Genomic DNA, 20996 nt, shown 5'->3' with positions numbered 1-20996 from the left:
GCATTCTCTCGAAGTCCCTTTAAAGGCTCACTTCATCCAGCTGCAGATTTAAAGACTCCTGTTTGTTTCAGGTAGGTGCACTGGTCACTCATTTTCAAATCGAGTCTGAACTGATTCTGAAGACCACTTGGACCTATATTTTCTTTTTCATTTTATTCTAGTTACGATGCTACTTTTAAACTGGGTAGTAGGCACTCAGCTACCATCCCTGCTGTCTAAGAGATAGGAAGTTAATAACTGCTGGAAGTCCCAGCGCACTTCACAGCCAATAAAGTCACATTTGAAGTAGGAAACTAACCAGTCAATTTGCCCACATAAAGCTTGATAAATAACAATGGACAGTTACCATGTCTTTGTGATGTTGACTAAAGAATAGATACTGGCCTCCTAGAATATCCTACTTAAGTAGTACCATAATGAAACATGTAAATGGGAATGTGGTGGCGAATTTTTTTTAAATTCTCTCTTTAGTAATGCATGAATTCTTACTTGAATACATGTATGCATACTTGAGTAACCCAATAGTGTTTGGAATTGTATAATCACAAGAACGCAAAAGATAGGCAAACGAGAAACAAAGATACGGTTATTCGGCCCACTGAACTTGCTCCACTGTTCAATAAATTCGTGGCTGAACAGAGCTTCACCTTCACTTCCCACCTTTACCCTATATCCCATGATTCTTTGGGAGGTCAAAGCTCTGTCTATCTTAGCCTCAAATGTCAGCAAGATTGGAGTATCCACAACTCTCTCAGTACAGAACTTCATGAGAGAGATTTCACAACCCTTTGCATGAAGAAATCTCTCCTCAACTAAATAATCAGCCCTTTAGATTGTGCTATAAACTCCATTCTTTCAATGGAAGCAAACTCTGTTTCTAACAAGCGAAGCCCCTTCAGACATGATTTGTTGCTGCTACAAAGCCAGGTCTATTGTTTGAATTTTGATTATTTCTCATTGACTAGCTTGTCCTGTTTAGCCTTCATTGGCCTAGAGATTAGGAGAGGGCTGATCAATAACTCTTAATCAGCATATCTTGTCAATTAGGATAAGTCATTAGAAAAATGTGCACTTGAATAGAAAGCAAGTGTAGTTTATGTGATGAAAGGCTTACAATTTACATCTATTGATGTAATTTGGATTTCACAATAGAAGGATGTGTTGGTTATTCTTTAAAATGAAGCAAGGTCAGCGAGTCCTTCTGGAACAGTGATTAAATCCAAAAATCTGTCAGAAAAAGCAGGAGACTGCAGGCCACTGTGATGTCAATGAAAACATGTTTATACAAGGATTTACGATGGAAGGCTTATTTTCAATGCAGATGAACATAGAATGAGCAAGTTGTTTTCAATTCAGTTCAGAAGGCACCAAGGTTGGGATTACAAGTAAATTTACTTTATTTCCTCTAAGATGTTTTTCAGGATAGTTGAGGGATTGGGTACCTCAGGGAAATTAGTTTATGAAGGAGCATTTGGTTAGAAATCTGCAGGTTCTTTAGAACTGAGAAAGTTTAAGCTTTCAGATTTGTGGAGAAATTCATGTCAGCAGGTTTGGATGGGACTCATTAAATCATCATCTCTGCCGTCTGTAACCTCTTCCAACATTAAGTTCCTCAGGTCTCCTTGCTGTCCTGGCTACAGCCAATTCATGCTCACATAACTCATTCCACTGATGGGGGACTTGCTACCTGGGCAGTGAAACCAGTGAGCCTGTGCAGAGTTGCGTCTGGGCTCTCAATGCAGTGGGCGATTCCTTGAACCAAGGAACTCAACACCTGATCAAGGAAACCAGTATCGGGAAGGGGCAGAACTATCCCCTTCCCTGTCCCTTACTTGCAGCCTACTTCAGTCAGCATTCATCCATGTCCTGGGAGCCAGTGACCTTAGAACTCACAAGGGGATTTTACCAGCAGTAGCCACTGCATTATCAAAGGAATTTTGTTCAATTGGGCTGCCCGTTTCTGATCAGCTAGCAGTTCTCAGGGCCAGAAGACCCTTAGCCTTTGATCTGAAAAATGTGTTGCTGGAAAAGCGCAGCAGGTCAGGCAGCATCCAAGGAGCAGGAGAATCGACGTTTCGGGCATAAGCCCTTCTTCAGCATTTCCTGAAGAAGGGCTTATGCCCGAAAAGTTGATTCTCCTGCTCCTTGGATGCTGCCTGACCTGCTGCGCTTTTCCAGCAACACATTTTTCAGCTCTGATCTCCAGCACCTGCAGTCCTCACTTTCTCCTTAGCCTTTGATCCCAGGCAAGTACTTGTGAAGTAGTTGATTAGCACTTTATATAATCTATAAAGACGGGATGAATAGCCTTCTACAGCACTCCAGCCAGCAGGCAAGTCCCATCACCTCCATTTCACACTGCCCAGTATTTTAGGGTCAATGACTTTCAAAAGTGTCATATTGACACTTGCTTCTGCACCCTCTTAAATATACTCCCAGTGAGTAAGAAACTAAAACAGCACATTCTATCCAGGTTAGGTCTAGAGTTCTTCCAAGGACTTAGGTATTCCCAACTCTCAGTTTTATTGTAGCTACCAAGATCAAACACCAACTGAATACTTTTGTTTCTTCAAGTCTTACACATTTCAAGCAGGACAACTGTCCTCAACATCACCAGAGTCACCACAGAGCGTTACCGTGGAAAATGTTAATTGCCTTATTTTACACAATGGCTTTCTTAATGAGCATTATGATTCAAAGAAGAGTTCTAACAACTGTGACTCCCAAGACTTATGTTGCAGTACACCCAAGGCACCCAGAGACATAGAGTCATAAAGATGTACAGCATGGAAACAGACCCCATACCCCAGAGAAAATAGCAAATCACGAATCATAGGAATGAAGTTGAGCTATACATTGTGCCAGATAACTGGAAGTGCACTGTAATAAAAACCAGCAAACAGAATACACACTGTACCTATTGACCCTGTTATCATATCACTTTTGTGTCTATAGCCAAGTGACTCTGAAGTCCACAGATCCATACAGATCAACTAAATGACCGGCAAGCCTTTCATTTCAAGGACTGAAGATGCTTTGGCAGAAATGTGGATGTAGATAACAATTTTTTATAGCCATAACAGCTAAGCACATGACCACAGAAATGGTTGGAAGCTAGTACAAGCCCTAGTTGCACTGCATAAATCACACTATCCAATCTTTATGTTAGTGTTTCTCTTGTCAACACATTTTACTCAGCTGCTTAGTATTCTCTGAAGAACATAAAGCTATGGATTAGCCAAGGTGCCTTCAAATACTCACCTAATGTTTGTCTTAAAACATTCTGTAGCAAGTCTGAAAAGAGGTAATGAAGTCAGCCACTCATAATGTTTAACAAGGGCTTCACTTCATTAACGAAAGTACAAACAAGTCAATAAGCATTTATTACAAACTATAGCCAGTGAACCAGATGAGGCATAGGCTAATTGTACAACAGGCAGCCCCACACACACAGACGTGTGCGCGCGCACACACATACACGCACGAAACCAGACAAAATCCAACAAGAACAGCACAAGTAATTCATCAGTTAATCACCTACAATTTAACATGATCATAACATCATAATCTTGTCATTGAAGCTGTTGCCCGTTTTTGACTCTGAAAGATTATCTTAGTTCTCGTCTCCTGTCTATTTATCCAGCTTCTTCTTAAACATTATGCATATCGGAATTCATCAAGTTCATTGGTATATTAGTGGCTGAGTGAATGGGAAGGGAGGCAATAATCACTCCAATTCCTTTGAGATCAGACATTTTATAAGTCAGGACTCAGTCAAAATTAAGCACATCTCACTCTCTGTGCAAACTCCAGATCACAATCATGTTGCTGTATGAGTATGGTACCAATGGCTGTACAGTATTGGAGGGTATTATTATGGCCAACTTGGCCAAACCTAAACATTAACCCACCCAAACTTGGAACTTAGGTTCATCCCATTAACAATTTCGTATCTTAACAACTCACTGAACAAAAATACATATCCGACTTCTTTTCATATATTTTCAAGAAATCAATTTACATTCTTGATTTACTGTCTCACCCAAAAACAGAAATGATGGTCCCTTGAGCATTACTGAGAAAAAGACATTGTATCGAAGGTTTTCATCTCACACTCACCAGACCAATTCTCAAGAACACAATTCCAGGGGAAAATGAATATTTATGTTGCAGGAGATGTCAGTATTGATTGGCTGGCGACTGCACTCCAATTGATAAAAGCACTAACATGAGAATGCACCCATCAGTACTAATTGACAGTTAACTGCCGGTCTTTGACTAACTTTTAAATTGGACCAGATGCCTCTCTTTGGTCAGGGCAATGTTCTGAGAAATAAATTAGTGAATGGTTGCAATCTATTTTGTTGAGCCGAGACAAGCACACTGTGGATACCTGTTCTTTCTGCCAACAAAGAAGATTACCCTACGTATTGATATAAGTAGCTTCCTGTACAATAAGCAGGCTACACTGTGAGCCTGAAGTTTGTCAGTATAATTCCTCCCATGTTCAGGATTATCCAGCAAATGTTGCCCAGTTTCACAATTACATCCTTTGCAAGTGTGGGCTGATTGGGTATAAGTACTTTGCTTGTTGTTAACGGCTGAAGGGTCATACTGCTTGATTTGATTTATTCGTCTTTGGCACTGACTTTGTATGATTCACATACCTGGAATCATACTGGCACTAAAGTTCATTTACTACATTACTCCCTTGGGTGACAGGCAGAACATCTTATTGGCTGGATGGCAGCATCATGTTCATGATGAACACCACTTATGCTGCCACTGAATAGAGGTTTTGTTGTCAACTGTTTCAGCAGCAAGAGTGCAAGGGGGGCTGGGGAGCAAATGGCTCGGGGCCTATTTACCTGGTTTCTGATAAGGCCATTCTTATAGTATGTTGAACTTTAGGAATCCCAACCTGCTTAAACAGCAGTGAAGGCAGGTTTGTTGCAGACAGTAGTAAAGAACACTGGAAACTGAGGCAAGGTCACATTCCAAAGGTGCATTTGAGTGCAGGATGGAGCCAGATGAGACATGTAAGGGTATTCTTACATGTAGCTGTGGAATCAAACATGGAAAATCTAACATCGACACAATAAAAGAATGCAAATGGTAGCAGGTTAACTGTCAATCCGTTGAAGGCATGTTTCTTATGGATTCCAACAAGATATTTGCAAGTGCTAGACCGATTGGAAAATCAATGGCAATAACAATTTAGGTCTACAGGGCAACGTTGAAACCAAACTCAAGTGCATGAGTTGCTGAGTTCATACATTCCATGAAAACTGATTTACATAAGGCTGCCAGGTCAAGATCACCATGGGCTGCAAAACAGTTGTCTACAGCTTCCTCCAAAGTTAAAATGGCGAATAGGCCAGCATTTTCTGGTAAGTGCATGGATGCTGCATGGGCTATTGGGATTAAAGTCCTGTATAATCTTCGCAAATAAAAAGAAATCTCTCCCTGTGTGAGTGAAACATTGTACGCAGACAGTCCAACTAAGTTTCAATGCAACTAAACATGTTACAGTCATCCGCTGATTCATTTCTCATGGCAATGATCCGACTAATCAGTGTCAACCTCCTTGGTTTAAAATTTAAAATAAGCCTGGCAGTTAATTGTCAATCAACATTATTGGGTGCCGTCTCATAGCAGTGCCTCTCCTAACCAATCAGTACCCTCCTCTCTTCAAGAATAAATGTTGTTCTTCCCATTGAATTGGTATTCTTGTGAATTGTCTTGACGAATGGAAAAATGTGTCTTTGTTTTAACTTTACTCAAGTTCTGTACTGCAAAACAATTATTAACGTATCCTTATTTACCTAATCAAACCTCATTTAATCTAAGCACCAATTTCGATGAAGACAACAGGCCTATTGCCCATTTGATCTAATCCATCCAGACTATGACTTTCCATCACAGCAACTGTCTATTTCTTAAATTAATGTGCTGCTTGGTGAAATAATATTGGTCAACATTGGATTCCCTGCAACAAGCAGTTCCTAACTACTGCATTGCTTTTAATTTTCTTTTTTTCCCAACTTTAGCAGCAAGACAAAGTTGCATTAAGTTCTGTTTCTCTTTGAAGCACATCTGGATTTCATGCACTCTGGTATCTATGTAAAGAAATCATTTTTCAATCAACCTGTTATACCATGGCAAGTTGGACTTAATCCCAGACTTTCCTATCAAGGGGTAACAACCCAACCACTACACCACAAGAGCCCTCTGGTAGTTATGTATTGCAATATTAAATATTTATTCATAAACATATCTACAACAGTAATTAATATTTGTAGAAATTGTAAAAATATTCAAAAAGAACATACTTTGGATTTTTTTGGCTTAATGGTTATAGTCATCAAAAAATGAGCCATATTGGAAATTGAGCATTTCTATATAGTTGCTAATCATTGTTGCTTGAAATTCCAAAGCACTGCTGAGCTAAATCTATTCCTTTTGTTGAGTACCTACTGTTGATAAATAGGTATCATAGCAGCTAATTTCTACACAACTAGGGCCGACAATCTGATAATTAATTCATGATGAGCTAATTAGCTTTTGGCGGAGATAGTTAAGGGACGAATGTTATCAGGGAACCCTGCTTGAGTAGTATATTGAGAATTCAACTGAAAACCTGGATCTTTTGATAATGCAGTGAATTACCATATGAACCATGGGTCTTCTTGTGAGGCTTCAAATGAATAAATATTTGACTCATGAGTAAGAGTACCAATTAAGCTGATCCTTGAGCTGAAAAATCCCGAGGAGGGAAAGGGTTTGGTATTGCAGCTTCACAAACATTCATGCTGCATTTGTGATTGTTGTGTATTCATGCTATGTTTGTTACCATGGTGAATTCATGCGGAATTCTTGGCTTCCTTCTCATCTTTCTTGAGCTTGCCACCGCCTTCAACATGGTCAACCATGTCATCCTCCTCCCGCACCTCACCTATACAATCCATCTCCAGCAGTACTGCTCTTTCAGTTTCACTGACAGGTATCTCGTCAGGCAGTATAGCACTATATTGCTCCCGGTAACTTCTCCCCCATGCCTGCAGTCATAGAATTCCTATAACGCAGTTGGAGGTCATTCAGCCCATTGAGTCTGCACCATCCCCCCAAACAGTATCCAACCATGTCCCATCTCCATAACAGCACAGTTACCATGTCTAATCCACCTCGCTTGCACATCCCTGGACATTATGGGCAATTTAACATGACCAATCAATCTAACACACACATCTTTGGTCTGAGGCAGGAAACTCACGCAAACAAGGGGAGAATGTGCAAACTCCACACAGATAATCACCTGAGGCTGGAATTGAACCCAGGTCCCTGGTGCTATGAGGCAGCAGTGCTAACCACTGAGCCACTGTACTAAAGTTGACAATGGATTCTTGATCAGATTTTCAATAAATTCAAATTTCACCACCCACTATGGTGGGGTTTGAACCCAGGTTCCCAAAGTATTGCCTGGATCTCTAGTTTAGCAACAACACTTCTACGTCACCACCTCCTTCTATGCTTCGCCTAAATAATTTCCTTTTTGATGTACATGAAATTCCATTTCTGATTGGGGTAACATTTATTGCCCATCCCTAACTGCCCTGGAGAAGTTGGCAGTGAGCTGCCTTCTTGAACTGCTGCAGTCCATGAGGCTTGGGGAAAACTCCAGAGAGTCAGCACAGAAACAGTTCAACTAGTCCATGCTGACCATAATCTCAAACCAAACTAGTCCCACCTATCTTTGCTTTGCCCATATCTCTCCACATGTTTCTTATCCATGTACTTATCTAAATGTCTTTTAAATGTTGTAATTGTACCTACATCCACCATTTCCTCTGGAAGTTCAGTGTTGTTAAAAAGTTACTAACTAGGACCTTTCTAGGAATTTGACCCAATGACTGTAAGGAATGGCTGTATAGTTCCAAGCCAAGATTGTGTGTGGCCCGGAGGTAGCTATTGGCAAGATCTGGAGCTCTTGTATGGGTTCTTCAGCATTATTGCTCGTGTCCAGTCTTTGCTGTATCCAGTGCCTTCAGCCATGCCTCAACATCACCATTCTTTCTCTTCACTACTATGATCTGTAAGCTACCTCTTAATGTTAAGAACAAAAGAAATAAGAACTGGAGAAGCCAAATATCTTCCCAACCCTGCCTTACCATTTAATAATTTGGATATTTGCTGATGGAAGGGATTAAAAGGTTCTCAGTGATACAGGAGAGAATGTGGAGTAATCAGATCAGCCATAACATTACTGAATGGCAGAACACGATCAAGGGGAATAAGCAGTCTATTTCTGCTCCTAATTTGTGTGGTTTCGTCAAAAGATCCTGGCTGATCTGCTCACTGCCTCAACTCTACTTCTACCAGCTCCCCACGACCAATGACATCTTATGGTACAAGAATCAGTCTCTCTCAGCTGAGAATATATTCATGGACTACTTTCTAAAGATCCCTGAAATAAACAATTCCAAAGGTTCATGACTCTTGGAGAGATAAAATTCCTCTTCATCACCATCTGAAATTCTGAAACTGAACTGCCCACTCCTGTCTTCCATTGCTGAGGTCAAGATTCCTCTGTGAAGGGAAACCCTCTTTCAGCATCTACCCTGTATCCCCCACTCAGGATCTTACACTTCACTAAGTTTCCTACTCGTTGTTCTCAATTCCATAGTGCTCAACTTTTTATCATAATCAAACCCTTCAACAACAAATCAATCTTATGAAGTTTATCCGAAACCCATAGAATCAGAGAATCCCTACAGTATGGAAAAAGGCCAATTGACCCATCAAATCTGCACCAACCCTCTGAAGAGCATCCCACCAGACCCCCATTACCTCACATTAACCATGACTAACCCACCTAGCCTACACAAACCTAGACACCACAAGACATTTTTTTAAGCATGGTCAGTCTACCTAATCTGCACATGCTTGGACTGTGGGAGGAAACCAGAGGACCTGAAGGAATGCCATGCAGACACAGGGAGAATGTGCAAACTCCACACAGACAGTCAACCAAGACTTAAATCGAACCAGGCTTCCTGGCGCTTTGAGGTAGCAGTGCTAACCACTCCTCCAATACAATTATACCTCTTCATAAACAATAGAACAAAACTCTTATTAGTACAATTATTACAGAACTTGGTACTTTATATAATGTAGAAACAGGGATTCAAAATCCACGTGTTCACATGATTTGAATTTAATTAAAGTACAGGAAACTCACCATTATCTGGTTATGATGCATTCAAAATTCACCTGTATGTAGCAAGAAATTTCAATGAAATGTTACATCTTCCCCAACACGTCTATTTGAACTTGGGTACGCCAAGTTTGGATGTGCATACGTTCATCCATATTTCTGAGAAACAAGCAGATTTGTATAACCAACACCCCCATTCCCTTTGCAAGCTGGGCGATGGGGAGCTTATTGTACAATGAAGTAGAGACAAACACAGAAATTGCAGCAGTTAACTCACTTCATGACTCCCCAAAGCCTGTCCACCAACTACAAAGCAAAGTCAGGCGTGAGATGAAATATTCTAGGAGAAAGTGAGGACTGCAGATGCTGGAGGTCAGAGCTGAAAATGTGTTGCTGGAAAAGCGCAGCAGGTCAGGCAGCATCCAAGGAGCAGGAGAATCGACGTTTCGGGCATGAGCCCTTCTTCAGCCCTAATTCCTGAAGAAGGGCTCATGCCCGAAACATCGATTCTCCTGCTCCTTGGATGCTGCCTGACCTACTGCGCTTTTCCAGCAACACATTTTCAGGTGAGATGAAATATTGTCCACTTTCCTGGATGATTGCAGCCCCAACAACACTCAAGATGCTGGACACAATCCAAGACAAAGCAGCTTGCTTGACTGGCACCACATTCACTCCCTCCACCAACAACACAGAGTAGCAGCAGAGTATACTATCTACAAGTTGCACTATAAAGGTTCACCAAAGTCCCTTCGAAAGCACCTTCCAAACTCATGAGCACTTCCATCTAGAAGAACAAGGGCCGCACATATGTGAGACTTCGCCACCTTCAGGTTCCCCACCAAGCCATTCACCATCCTGACATGGAAATATATCACCATTCCTTTGGTGACATTGGGTCAAACTCCTGGGATTCCCTCCCTAATGGCACTCTGTGTCTACCTAATGCACATAGACTACAGCAATTCAAGAGAGAGCTCACTACCATGTTCTTAAGAGCAACTTAGGATGAGCAATAGATATTTGCCCAGCCAGCAACATCCATATTTCAAGAATGAATAAAATAAATTCAACTCTCCCAGATAACCTCTTCAACTGATTCAAAGGCTATTGTAACTGTCACCAACTTCTTGCATGGAATTAAAACCTGGATGCTAATTAAGTTTATGTGACCACATTTTGATATAGTCAAAGCCTCCTTTGTCTCACACAGTGCCTCCAGGATAATGTCAGGCTGAAGAATAAGGATGTTTAGGGTACCGCTCAATTCTATTTTCAATTACTTTCCCACATCAATGTATCTCTGGGACCATATTCTTTCACCTCTGAAACATCCTCTTGCCCTTCACTCTCAGACAATGTTGGAAATTCCCTAATTCAAGCATTTACTACACAAAATTGGAATTCTTACATAGTTTTGTTGTCAGCATACATGAACTACAATTCATTAAAAAAATCACTGTAGCTCGCCTCCCCTCTCTCTGTTATTGTCCAATTCGCTTCCATCCTTCTCATGATCACCTGCCTTATCCCCGTTAACTAACTTCTAATGTGCACGAATCAACCTTTAAATTCCTTTATAACTTCAGTTCACCCAGTTCGTTCAGTAAGCCTCTGCTTTTGTCATTTGGCTTCCTCATTTTCTGCAGTGGTGTTGACTGCTCTGTTGGTCACCATGGCCCTGCACTCTCGAACTGTTCTCCTCTCCTCAGTCCTGGACCTTTCCTTCCTGCCATTCATAGGTTCCTGCAGAATCTTGCTTATGCCTTTGTTTTTGACCCTCCAAACAATCTTTTGCCCTTTCACCCTCCTGCTTGGTGTCCATTATTTGTCCACTGCCCTAGAAAACACTCATATTTTTTCTGTTAAAAAAAAGCTCGCACGTGGACTTTGTTTAACAATACACTGCAATTTCAATACAATTCTAATTGTAGTAATTCTCAGTGCAATGCAATGTTCCTTTAAGTAAACCTGCCTATGAACTAAACTCAAGGCTTATCTGCCTGGTACTGCATCAGGAATGCAAACAACTCTCTTAATGATCTGAAGTAATTCTGTTGTTTAAGTAATCGGGAGACTCTATTAAAAAGCTTATAGGCAAATAGCTGCTTAGAAACAAGAGTGTGTGGAATTTTTTGAATTAGGAATGCTTTCAGACTGAATGGAGTTTAAAATGGAACACCTTTCATGCACAACATGGTTATCATTATGAAAGGAGTGTGCATGGTCAGCCAAAAACATAGCCATAGTCTTTATAGACAAAGTCCAACTTGCAAATAACTCCATCTGTAATCAGACTCCTAAAATTTTCATTTGAAATGCAGTGGCCCAAATCTCACAAAATTTCCAGAGCAAAATAACAGATTGGAATTTGTCTCATGGTTCAGTCTCGAGATTCGCCAGTGCATTTGCAATTGACGGGACATGAACAGAGCCCTCACTGCTTTCTCCAATACAAGCTTCAGCTCCCAATTCATACTAGGCTTCAGAGTTTTCCAACAGAGTTTCATCCCTACTGAGCCTCCATTGGATCTGTAACAGGCATGGTAAAACACAACAAACTAGAATGGGAAAAGTGACACTAGTGAGTTGAAATGTACTACTTAAATACCACTCTCCCGATAAACCACCCCATGGCAACATACACAATGGCATTAATTCTGTACCAGAACACAAGGAAAAGGTCTTCGCATCCAATGTCAATTATATGGACAATGTTCTCAAATTCAGGGTTTCTTGAATTTGAATATATTGCCAGTGACACCAACATAATTCGGATGATATTGTTACATATTTATCAGTAGCAAATCTAATTTTTCAGTCTCTCAGAATCAAAATTGAATAACTATCAATTTAAAAACAATCTATGATTGGTTTTGCTCTGTACACATGGTCTTTGAAAAAACCTGACTGTCCCACCATTGACTATCAACCAGAAATAAGCTGCTGCTTTCTTGTTTACTGAAGGTATCAGAGATCCACACTGGACCCACAAGTTGCAGTCTAATCTCCTTAAAACACCAAGGATTTTTCTCAAGCCTGCCCACTCGATAACTTGAACAGAGGACAGCAGCACACTGAAATCTACAGTCTCCATCTGAGCACCCCTGACCTGAAATCCCATATTTAATATAAAGCCATGTGCAAGTCCACACAGAAAAAGTCACAATGAAAGAAAAAGTCTCTGCGTGCTTCTATTACCCATTAGCATTGCCATGGTGACCAAAAGAAATACTGAATGAGAAAATCAGTGACGGGATGCAATCTCATTCACACAGCTCCAAGTATTTGGAACCACTGGAACATGGAGGTGTGTCGCTCAACTGCTGCCAGTTACAAAACAAGCCTGTTTACATGGCAAGCTTCATATCAGTTTCCTAGCAATAGCCATCTAACATTGAGATTGCACTTAAACTAAAAATGATGGGGAACAACATGATTTTCCTTTAACTGTTTTAAAAAGTTACAAGCAAAACAATGATGATCTGTAACCAAAATAATAAATAATCGCACTAAATTAAAATCTGAACACAGCAGAGTAAAAGTACATTATTTACACTTTTAATTTCAAGTAAAACTGAAATTAAGTAGATGTCTTTTGTAGTTGTTTGTTTTTAAATGAATGAATAATTGTTCATTCGACTGGTTTTCACAAAATAAACAAAGATTTAGTCACAGACTATAATAATAGCAAAAGATTATGCAAGTTTATGTATGAAAACAGAAGTTGGTTTACTTATTCACCTTCTCTGTAAATAAATTAGTGCCTATGCCAGTCAACTCATTGATCTAACAGATATGACTGCATCAGTATGAGAGCGAATTTCAGCCACAGAAATGTTTCTACAAAGATTTTTGTGCTCTGGACATTTTTAATTTCCTTAACAAAATAACAAAGCTGTGGCTCTGTTGGTAGCAACATTAAATTCTCAAAGATTATAGCTTCAAGTCTCATTCCAGGACTTGATTGCAAAATGTCCAGGCTATTATTCCAGTGAAATATTGAAGGAGTGCTATCTTTTAAAAGTTATGGTTTGTGTGTCATCTTGGCTGACATAAACATACAATATCAGAGCATCTCAAATAACAATGAGATGCCTTGACCAATATTTAGCCTTCAATCAACTTCACAGAAAACAAATGATCTGGTCATTGCTGTTTGTAGGACCACACTGTGGACAAATTGATTAGCTTGTTTCCTACAACAGCAACTACAGTTTAAGAGTATTTCTCTGACTGCAAGTAGCTTTAGGAGGTCTGTGGGTCATAACAGGTGCTACATAACAAATGTTCCTTTCATGGGCATAAAGCAGGCCATTCAGTCATTTATATCTGTACTGGTTCTTTGAAAGGGCTAATAAAACCCAGTTCCTCTGACTCCTGTAGCCCTGGACATTTTTCTTTATCACATATATATTCAATCCTCTTTTGAAAGTTACAACTGAATTTGCTTCCAAACTTTTTTCAGGCAGTGCATTCCAAATCATAACAACTCACTTTGTAAGATGTTTTTTCATCCTCGTGGGTTCTTTTCACAATTATCTTACAAAATAATAAACCACAATACCATTAAAACAAATGTGTATCAGAGCACCACCATTGATACTGTGCCAAATCCATCTTCTTCATTGTGACTGCGCTAAACAGACTATCACCTGAAGCCTGACTTTCTTTCATAGCCAATGCATAACAGGTGCAATGTCTCTGTATTGTGTCTGCTACTCTAATACATGTTAACAGCTGGATAAGAATCCCACAACCCATAAAACAAAAACATTTTTATGTACCCCTCTAGACAGCACCATTGCGGTCAAGGTGAAAAGAGCCTCAATTCAATTTCAGAACTGTAAGATATAATATACTTCCACTGTGTTGAGATGAACACTATTCAGCGATCACTGGGAGAGATGGAAGCAGGAAAAAGCAATTCAGTTGGAGTCTTCTTTTGGCTTTCCCATTTTGCAAAGAGGGCTTCTTAGCCCACTGACAAAAGCAACAACAACTGTGTTCATATAGTGTTCTAACAAAGTAAAACCTCCTAAAGGTGTTAGGAGAAAGTGAGGACTGCAGATGCTGAAGATCAGAGCCGAGAGTGTGGCGCTAGAAAAGCACAGCAGGTTAGGCAGCATCCGAGCAGCTGGAGAAATGACTCTTCGGGCATTAGCCCTTAATCTTGAAACATTGATTCTCCTGCTCCTCGGATGCTGCCTGACCGGCTGTGCTTTTCCAGCACCACACTCTCAATCCTAAGGATATTCACAGGAAGGTATAGCTGGACATTAAACATCATAAGGAGATATTAGGACAGGTCAAAGTGTCAAGTTTTTCAGAGCATTGTAAAGGAAGGAAGAGATGGAGTGAGGTGGAAAGGTTTAAAGAGAATTTTCTGCAGCTCACAGTATAGACAACTCAAGGCACAGCCACCTGTGGACAAATTGATGCTGTTGCTGATCAATATGGTTTTGCTAAGTTTACTTGTGCTGAACCCTCTTTTATGCATTAATTACCACTGGATTAATATCATTAATATTAATAATAAAAGTATTTTTACCCTTATTCCAGTGCTGTCATGGCTAGCTCTCCACTTTGCATTCTCCATTAAACCTGAGCTCTTCCTAGCTCACCCGAGGTCCCAGTTACCCATCATCGTCTGTGCTCCTAGACCTCTGGTCCAGCAACACCTCCATTTTAAACTTGTTTTCAAACTATTCTAGGCCTAACTTCTTCCTATCTCTGTAATTCTTGCTGGCTCGATTACCACCAAAGATCATCCAATTCTGACCTCTTGCATATCTGACTTCCATTGCTCTATCACTGGTGGCTGTGCTTTGAGTTGTCTATGCTGTGAGCTGCAGAAAGTTCTCCTTAACCAGTATAAAATGCAGCAACGGAACTTTACCAATACAATTTGTAATTTTTTATAGATTTTTTCACTGCCTTTTAAAGGTTAAATTATCCCTCCCCCAGCACTGAAATAGATGCCTCATTCTGACACTGTATGGCTCAGCTCCACATTTACTCACTGACCCATCAGCACAAAATCACAAATACGATTGAAAACAATTTTCACAGACAAAGTGAATTCCAGTAAGCAGCATCTATCCCAAAGTTAAGCAACAAGAGCTCAATAAATCAATCTGTCAGATGACCTTTGCAAAAAGATAGTAAAATCGAGACAGAAACGGCTAACCACATAAAGCACAATCAGCTCAAAAACCTACAGAAATTCTGTAATTTAAAACCTGGTGACCAGAGAAATCTGTCTTGAGAACACATCAGACTGAAGCCCTGAGAGAAAATGAAACTGAAGTACTTTGGATGTTGGAAATTGGATCTAAAAAAAAAGCGCTGGAGCAACTCAACAGGTCAGGAAGCATCTGAGAAGACTGAAAGGGCTTTCAAAGGGGCACTGAGTATAAGGATAGTCAAGTTCTGTTGCAGCTTTATAGAACTTTAGTTAGGCCATACATGCAATATTGTGTTCTGGTCACCACACAACCGGAAGGATGAGGATGCTATGGAGAGAGTACAGGAAAGACTTACCAGGATGTTGCCTGATATGGAGGATTTTAGCTATGAAGGAAGATTGGATAGACTGTGTTTGTTTTCACAAGAACGCAGGAGATTGAGGGGTGACCTGATAGAAGTTTATAAGATTGTGAATGGCACAGATAGAGTGGAATATATGAGGCTTTTCCCAGGGTGGAGGGGTCATATTACTATGGCAAGTTCAAGGGGGAGGTTTAAAAGAGATGTGCAAGGCATAAAGGTTAGTGAGTTCCTGGAACACGTTGCTGGAGGTGGTGGAAGCGGACACAACAGCAGCACTCAAGAAGCACCTGGACGAATACATGAACAGGAAAGGAATAGAGGGATACGGATCCTGTAAGTGCAGACTATTTTAGTATGGAAGTGTGACAGTGTAGGCTTGGAGGGCCAAAGGGCCTGTTCCTGTGCTGTCTTGTTCTTTATTTTTAAACAGAATTAATATTTTGAATGCAACATAATTCTTGTCTCTCCACAGTTACTGCCATACCTGCTGAGCTTCTCCAGCACTTTTTGGTTGTCTTCCATTTACACAATATACATCACAGTTTCAAGATCTCCCAAGGTCACTGACAATCACCAAAATCCTCATGAAGTGCCATCACTGTTGCAATGCAGGAAAGGTGGCAGCCAACATGGGCATAACAAAATCTCACACCAATACAATAATAATCATAAAACCATAAGGAACAGGAACAGGAGTAGGCCATTTGGCCCCTCCAGCCTGCTCCGCTATTTAATAGGATCATGTCTAATCTGACATTCCTCGCATCCACTTTCTTGCGTTTTCCCCGTAACCCTGCTGATCAAGAATCTATCTCAGCCACACATATACACAAGGACTTTGCCCTGAGAGCTCACTGTGGTAAGGAGTTCCAAAGACACATAACTGTCTGAAAGACAGAATTCCTCCACATCTCAGTCTTAAAGTGGCACATCTTTATTCTGAGTCAACGCCCTCTGGTCCTAGACTTTGCAACATCCTCTCACCATTTACTATGTTAAGTCACTTAAGCATGTTTAGTCATTTTGGCACCTGGACACCAAGGTGACTCTCCTTACTCTGCAAAACAGCCCCACGGATGGTCCATGCCAAGGGTGGTAGCCCCAACAATGTGTCACTTTTCTGGTATTGTACTGTTCATGGTGTGCTCATGTCTCTGGAACTGGGGCATGGATACCAAAACTTTCTTTAGCAGAAGCAAAAGAGCTGACCCCATTGACTTTCTCTCTCTGACCATGAAATGGGCCATTCGCCTTCAGCAATAACAAAAAAGGAAATCTCAACTCCCCCATCCGCCAATCTTCAAATACCACACTGTTGTGTTTGCATCAAGCACTGATGGCAGTGGGGATACCCTGGGTGTTGCATTGTCTAACAGCAATGTACAGCCTTTGAAAGTTTCAAAGTACAAAGTGGCACTGTGGAAGCCCAGGGTGGGAGTAGGAAGTGGCTGCCTGTCGACAGGGCCATTTTACAAAAAATACTACTTTTTAATCAATCTGCTCAGAAATGTTCTTACACATATCTGGAACAGGTGTGACTTGAACCCAGGGCTTCAGCTCAAAGGTAGGGACATTATTACTGTGCCAAAGTGCCCTTTTAAGGAGATCTTCAGGAGATGCCAAATGCAACATTCCAGTGAGAGTCTCAAAAGCAACAATTTATATCACACCAGCAGCACTCAGGTACTCAAGTACTCAGACAGGTAAATTAAAAGAAACTCCCATCATCCCAGTAATAAATAACAGTATCAATCCTGGACAGAAATTAGCAAACAAAGCGTCTACTAATCCATTTCATTCAACTCAAACTCTGGGGAATTAAAATCTCAATCCAATTATTTACCACAGATTTTCATCTCTACTTGCATCAACTTTTTGAGAGGATGGTTTTGTAAATTAAACTTTGCTGATGTTGGGAATCCCGTCCCTTCACACTCAGGGGGAGCAGGTCTGGCAGCTCAGTGACATTAACCTCTCACTCTTGGTTCAAGTTCCAGCGAGACAACTCCATCAACTCCATCCCTCTGCCACAACATCTTTCTTGCCCAGTGGCTCCGGCCTCCTGCCCCTTGGCCAGTCCAGCAATGCAGAATGGCCAGGTCCAGAGGCCAAGAAAGCAGCTTCCCCTTGTGGGGAAGGATGGACAAGGGGGGTGGGGGAGGGGAGAAGAGGGTGTAGGGGGGCAGGATGGAGTGGCGGGGTGGAGGGATGTTGGAGGGTTGGGAGACTGGGGGGAAGAGGAGCATGTGGGGAAGAATGGAGGAGGTGCAGAGGAGTGTGGGGGGGGGAAGGATGGAGAGGACAGGCTAAGGAGAGGTGGAGGGGGAGAGAAGGGTTTGGGGAAGGCTGAAGAGGAGGGAGATAAGGGTGGAGAGAGTGAATGAGGAGTGGAGGGGGCAGGGAAGAAGGGAGACAGTGGGACAGAACAGAAACAAAAGGAAGCAGGAGGGATGGTGAAGGGGCTGAGGAGAGACAGGAGAGGGAGGGGTAAAGTGGAAAGCGAAGGGAATAAAGTAGAGAGGAAGGGAGAGAGAGGTAGGCTAAGAAACCGAGGTAGCAGGAGGGATGGGGCAATGCAGGACGGGAGGGACGATATGATGAGCGAGGGAGAGTAAGTGGACTGAAGAAGGAGGAGGGAGTAGAGAGAGGGAGAGATGAGGGTTCAGGTGAGGTGGGTAGGGAGGCAGATAGCAATGCCCCTGTTGAGGTAGGAAGAGAAGGGAAAGAGGAGCATGGTGGCTGGAGAGAACGAAATGGAGTAGGGGGAGAGGAGGAGGAGGCAGGTGGGTGAGGAAACTGGAGGGGGAAGAGAGGTGATGGAAGGATTGGGGGGGGGGGGGATATGATAGTGATGGAAGAGGGGAGGGTTTGTTGGAAGGAAGGAAGAATGAGGGAAAGGACAATGTCACCTTCCTGAATGGAGGCTTATCTTTTTTTGTTGTTTTACAGTGACTCAAAAACCAGTGAAAAAGGAGAGAACAGCTCCCAATCGGCAGTAAAGCGGGAAGAAATGATCCGTTACAACTCAGAGCCATCTAAATGATAATGTACTTTACAAATGTCCCTTCCCGATACATCCCCCCCCCCCCCCCTTCAAAAAAGGACCACGCACTATTTGTGTCGGTTTTCACTGGGATTTGACTGACCTGTGAAACACCACAAACCTGTTCCTCCCCGGCCATCTACAACAACAACAAAACCCCCTGAACAGAACATCCTCACACTCCCGAGAGTCTCGAATGCCTTTGGAAACTTTATCTCAAATGAAGAAAAGTTGTGAAAGCTTCCTGCAAACTTCCCCTTCACATCGCTGCACATAAAGCGGCGATCCAAGTCACCACTATCCACCTCAACAGGATACCTAGACAAACACTTCACCGGGATGAGGGTGAGGTGGGGACGGGGGGGAACAAATCTGCATCTGAACAAGGAATTCTTCCACTCCCCACCCCAACAATAAAAAAAATGCAAAGCATTCCAGTGAAATCTGCACTGCGGGGGTTAAAACATTCTGGTATTTCGCGTGTGCTCCCCAGTGCATTAAAGTTGGTGGGAGCTTTCAGGGAGTGGGGGGGATTATTGGGGATGAGATTGGGTTCGGCTGGGTTTCTGGGAAGCTCCCCTTGTCCTGAACTCAGGCTCCTCTGGCCGGAGTTGAGGCAATGCCTCGCTGATGTTACCAACCCCTCCTCCCACACAATCCCCCCAGCTCCTCCAAGTTACAAACTGATCTCCTACCTGTCGCGGGGGTCGATCCAGCTGGTCTGCTTGGTGTTGTGATCAATATAAAAGACTTTACCGTCGTAATCTCTCGCCTCTTCCCAACCATCCGGCAAAGGGAGCTCTCCATTGCCTTTCCTATGCATGTTGTAATGCTGCAAGAGCCTCCATAAGTCCGGGCAGGAGGAGGGAAGGGGTGGGGGAGTGGAATGTTCTTTTAAAATCCCACAGAAAATAAAAGAAGCGATCATTCACATCCTTATAACGACCTGGTCCTCCATCTTAACTCCATCCAGAAATCCCCACACACACACACGACAGAGAGAGAGAGAGAGAGAGAGAACTGCCTGAGCTGTCGCCTGGATTAACATGTATTGTATTTGCATACAAATTCCTCCCCTCAAGATCTCATCAAATATTAATACCGCCGGCGCACAGCCGCCAAATCCAACTTCCTCCGACAAGACACACTCAGATATGCCAACCCATGTGATTATGTTCAACCCTTGCCTGTTTTTTTTCTCAAACTGTGCCTGCGAGAGAACTATTTTATTCTCTTTTGTGTTTTGCTTGAGTTGTGTACATAAGGCTGAAGGCAGGGAAAGCACCTTTTGTGTTCCAGCCCCTACCACCCACTCCTCCGACCCCCACTGGTCTGAGGTCATCCGAAAATTGTATCGTTTTGCCGATATGTATATCCATTACTAATGGATTTCCCCCTCCCTTTACATCTTCCATCCAGCATGTAGCAGGGTGAGTTCAGAATACAGCAGAGGCCAACTTTTCCAGTCTTATCTGACTTGGTTATTTGGCAATATATCAGAAGGCTACAGGATCTTTCCAAAGGATAAGGGGGACTGGGAAAGGAGTCGTTAACAATATTGATAAAATTCACATTTATCGGAAAATACCTCAATGAATGAATAAACAGCAGAAACTGTAAGAATGTATCTGAAACAATTGGGTTTGAAGTTCTGCTTAGTTTCTGAAGGTTATATTACTCCCATTTTGCTGCAATTGGCCAAATCAACCAATGATCAGAGACTTTTTTTTACATTAGGTGAACTGGAAAGACTGTAGAAAGCTACAGAACGGATGAATTTGGGAGTCTTTGTCCATGAAGCACATAAAGCCAGCATCCAAGTTCATTGGGTAATAGGAAGGCAAGTGTAATGTTGTTGGCCTTCATTTCAAAGGGGATGGAATATAAAAGTAGGGAGGTCTTGCTAAAACTGTACAAGGTATTAGTTGAACCACAGCTGGAGTACTATGAACAGTTTTAGGGTCCAAATCTGAGGCATTGGAGACAGTCTGGCAAAGATTCATTAGGTTGATGCAAGAATGAAGGGACTGTCTTAAGAGGAGAAGTTGAACAGATTGGGCTGTATTTGTTGGATATAACGCGTGTTTCTTCAACACAAATTGGCTTGAACGCAACTGAAGAATTTAGAGCGTTATTTGTATAACACGAACTTTCCTTCCCCAAATTGGCTATAACGCAATTCTGGCC

The 20996-nt window shown here is 41.9% G+C and overlaps 1 protein-coding gene across 1 annotated transcript in view; it reads right to left on the bottom strand.

The window, feature by feature from the left end:
• The window catches only part of LOC140495692 (protein WWC2-like), a 236338-nt gene extending 216370 nt beyond the window's left edge, over positions 1 to 19968 (bottom strand). The window contains exon 1 of the mRNA XM_072594682.1: positions 19505 to 19968. Within this exon, the coding sequence (XP_072450783.1) occupies positions 19505 to 19737 (233 nt within the window). The 5' untranslated portion in view covers positions 19738 to 19968. The remainder of the gene's footprint in view (positions 1 to 19504) is intronic.
• Between the last annotated feature and the right edge of the window lie 1028 nt (positions 19969 to 20996).

Source organism: Chiloscyllium punctatum, chromosome 2, assembly GCF_047496795.1.
Source record: "Chiloscyllium punctatum isolate Juve2018m chromosome 2, sChiPun1.3, whole genome shotgun sequence".
Taxonomy (NCBI): domain Eukaryota; kingdom Metazoa; phylum Chordata; class Chondrichthyes; order Orectolobiformes; family Hemiscylliidae; genus Chiloscyllium; species Chiloscyllium punctatum.
This window is presented reverse-complemented; position numbering and strand designations above follow the sequence as displayed.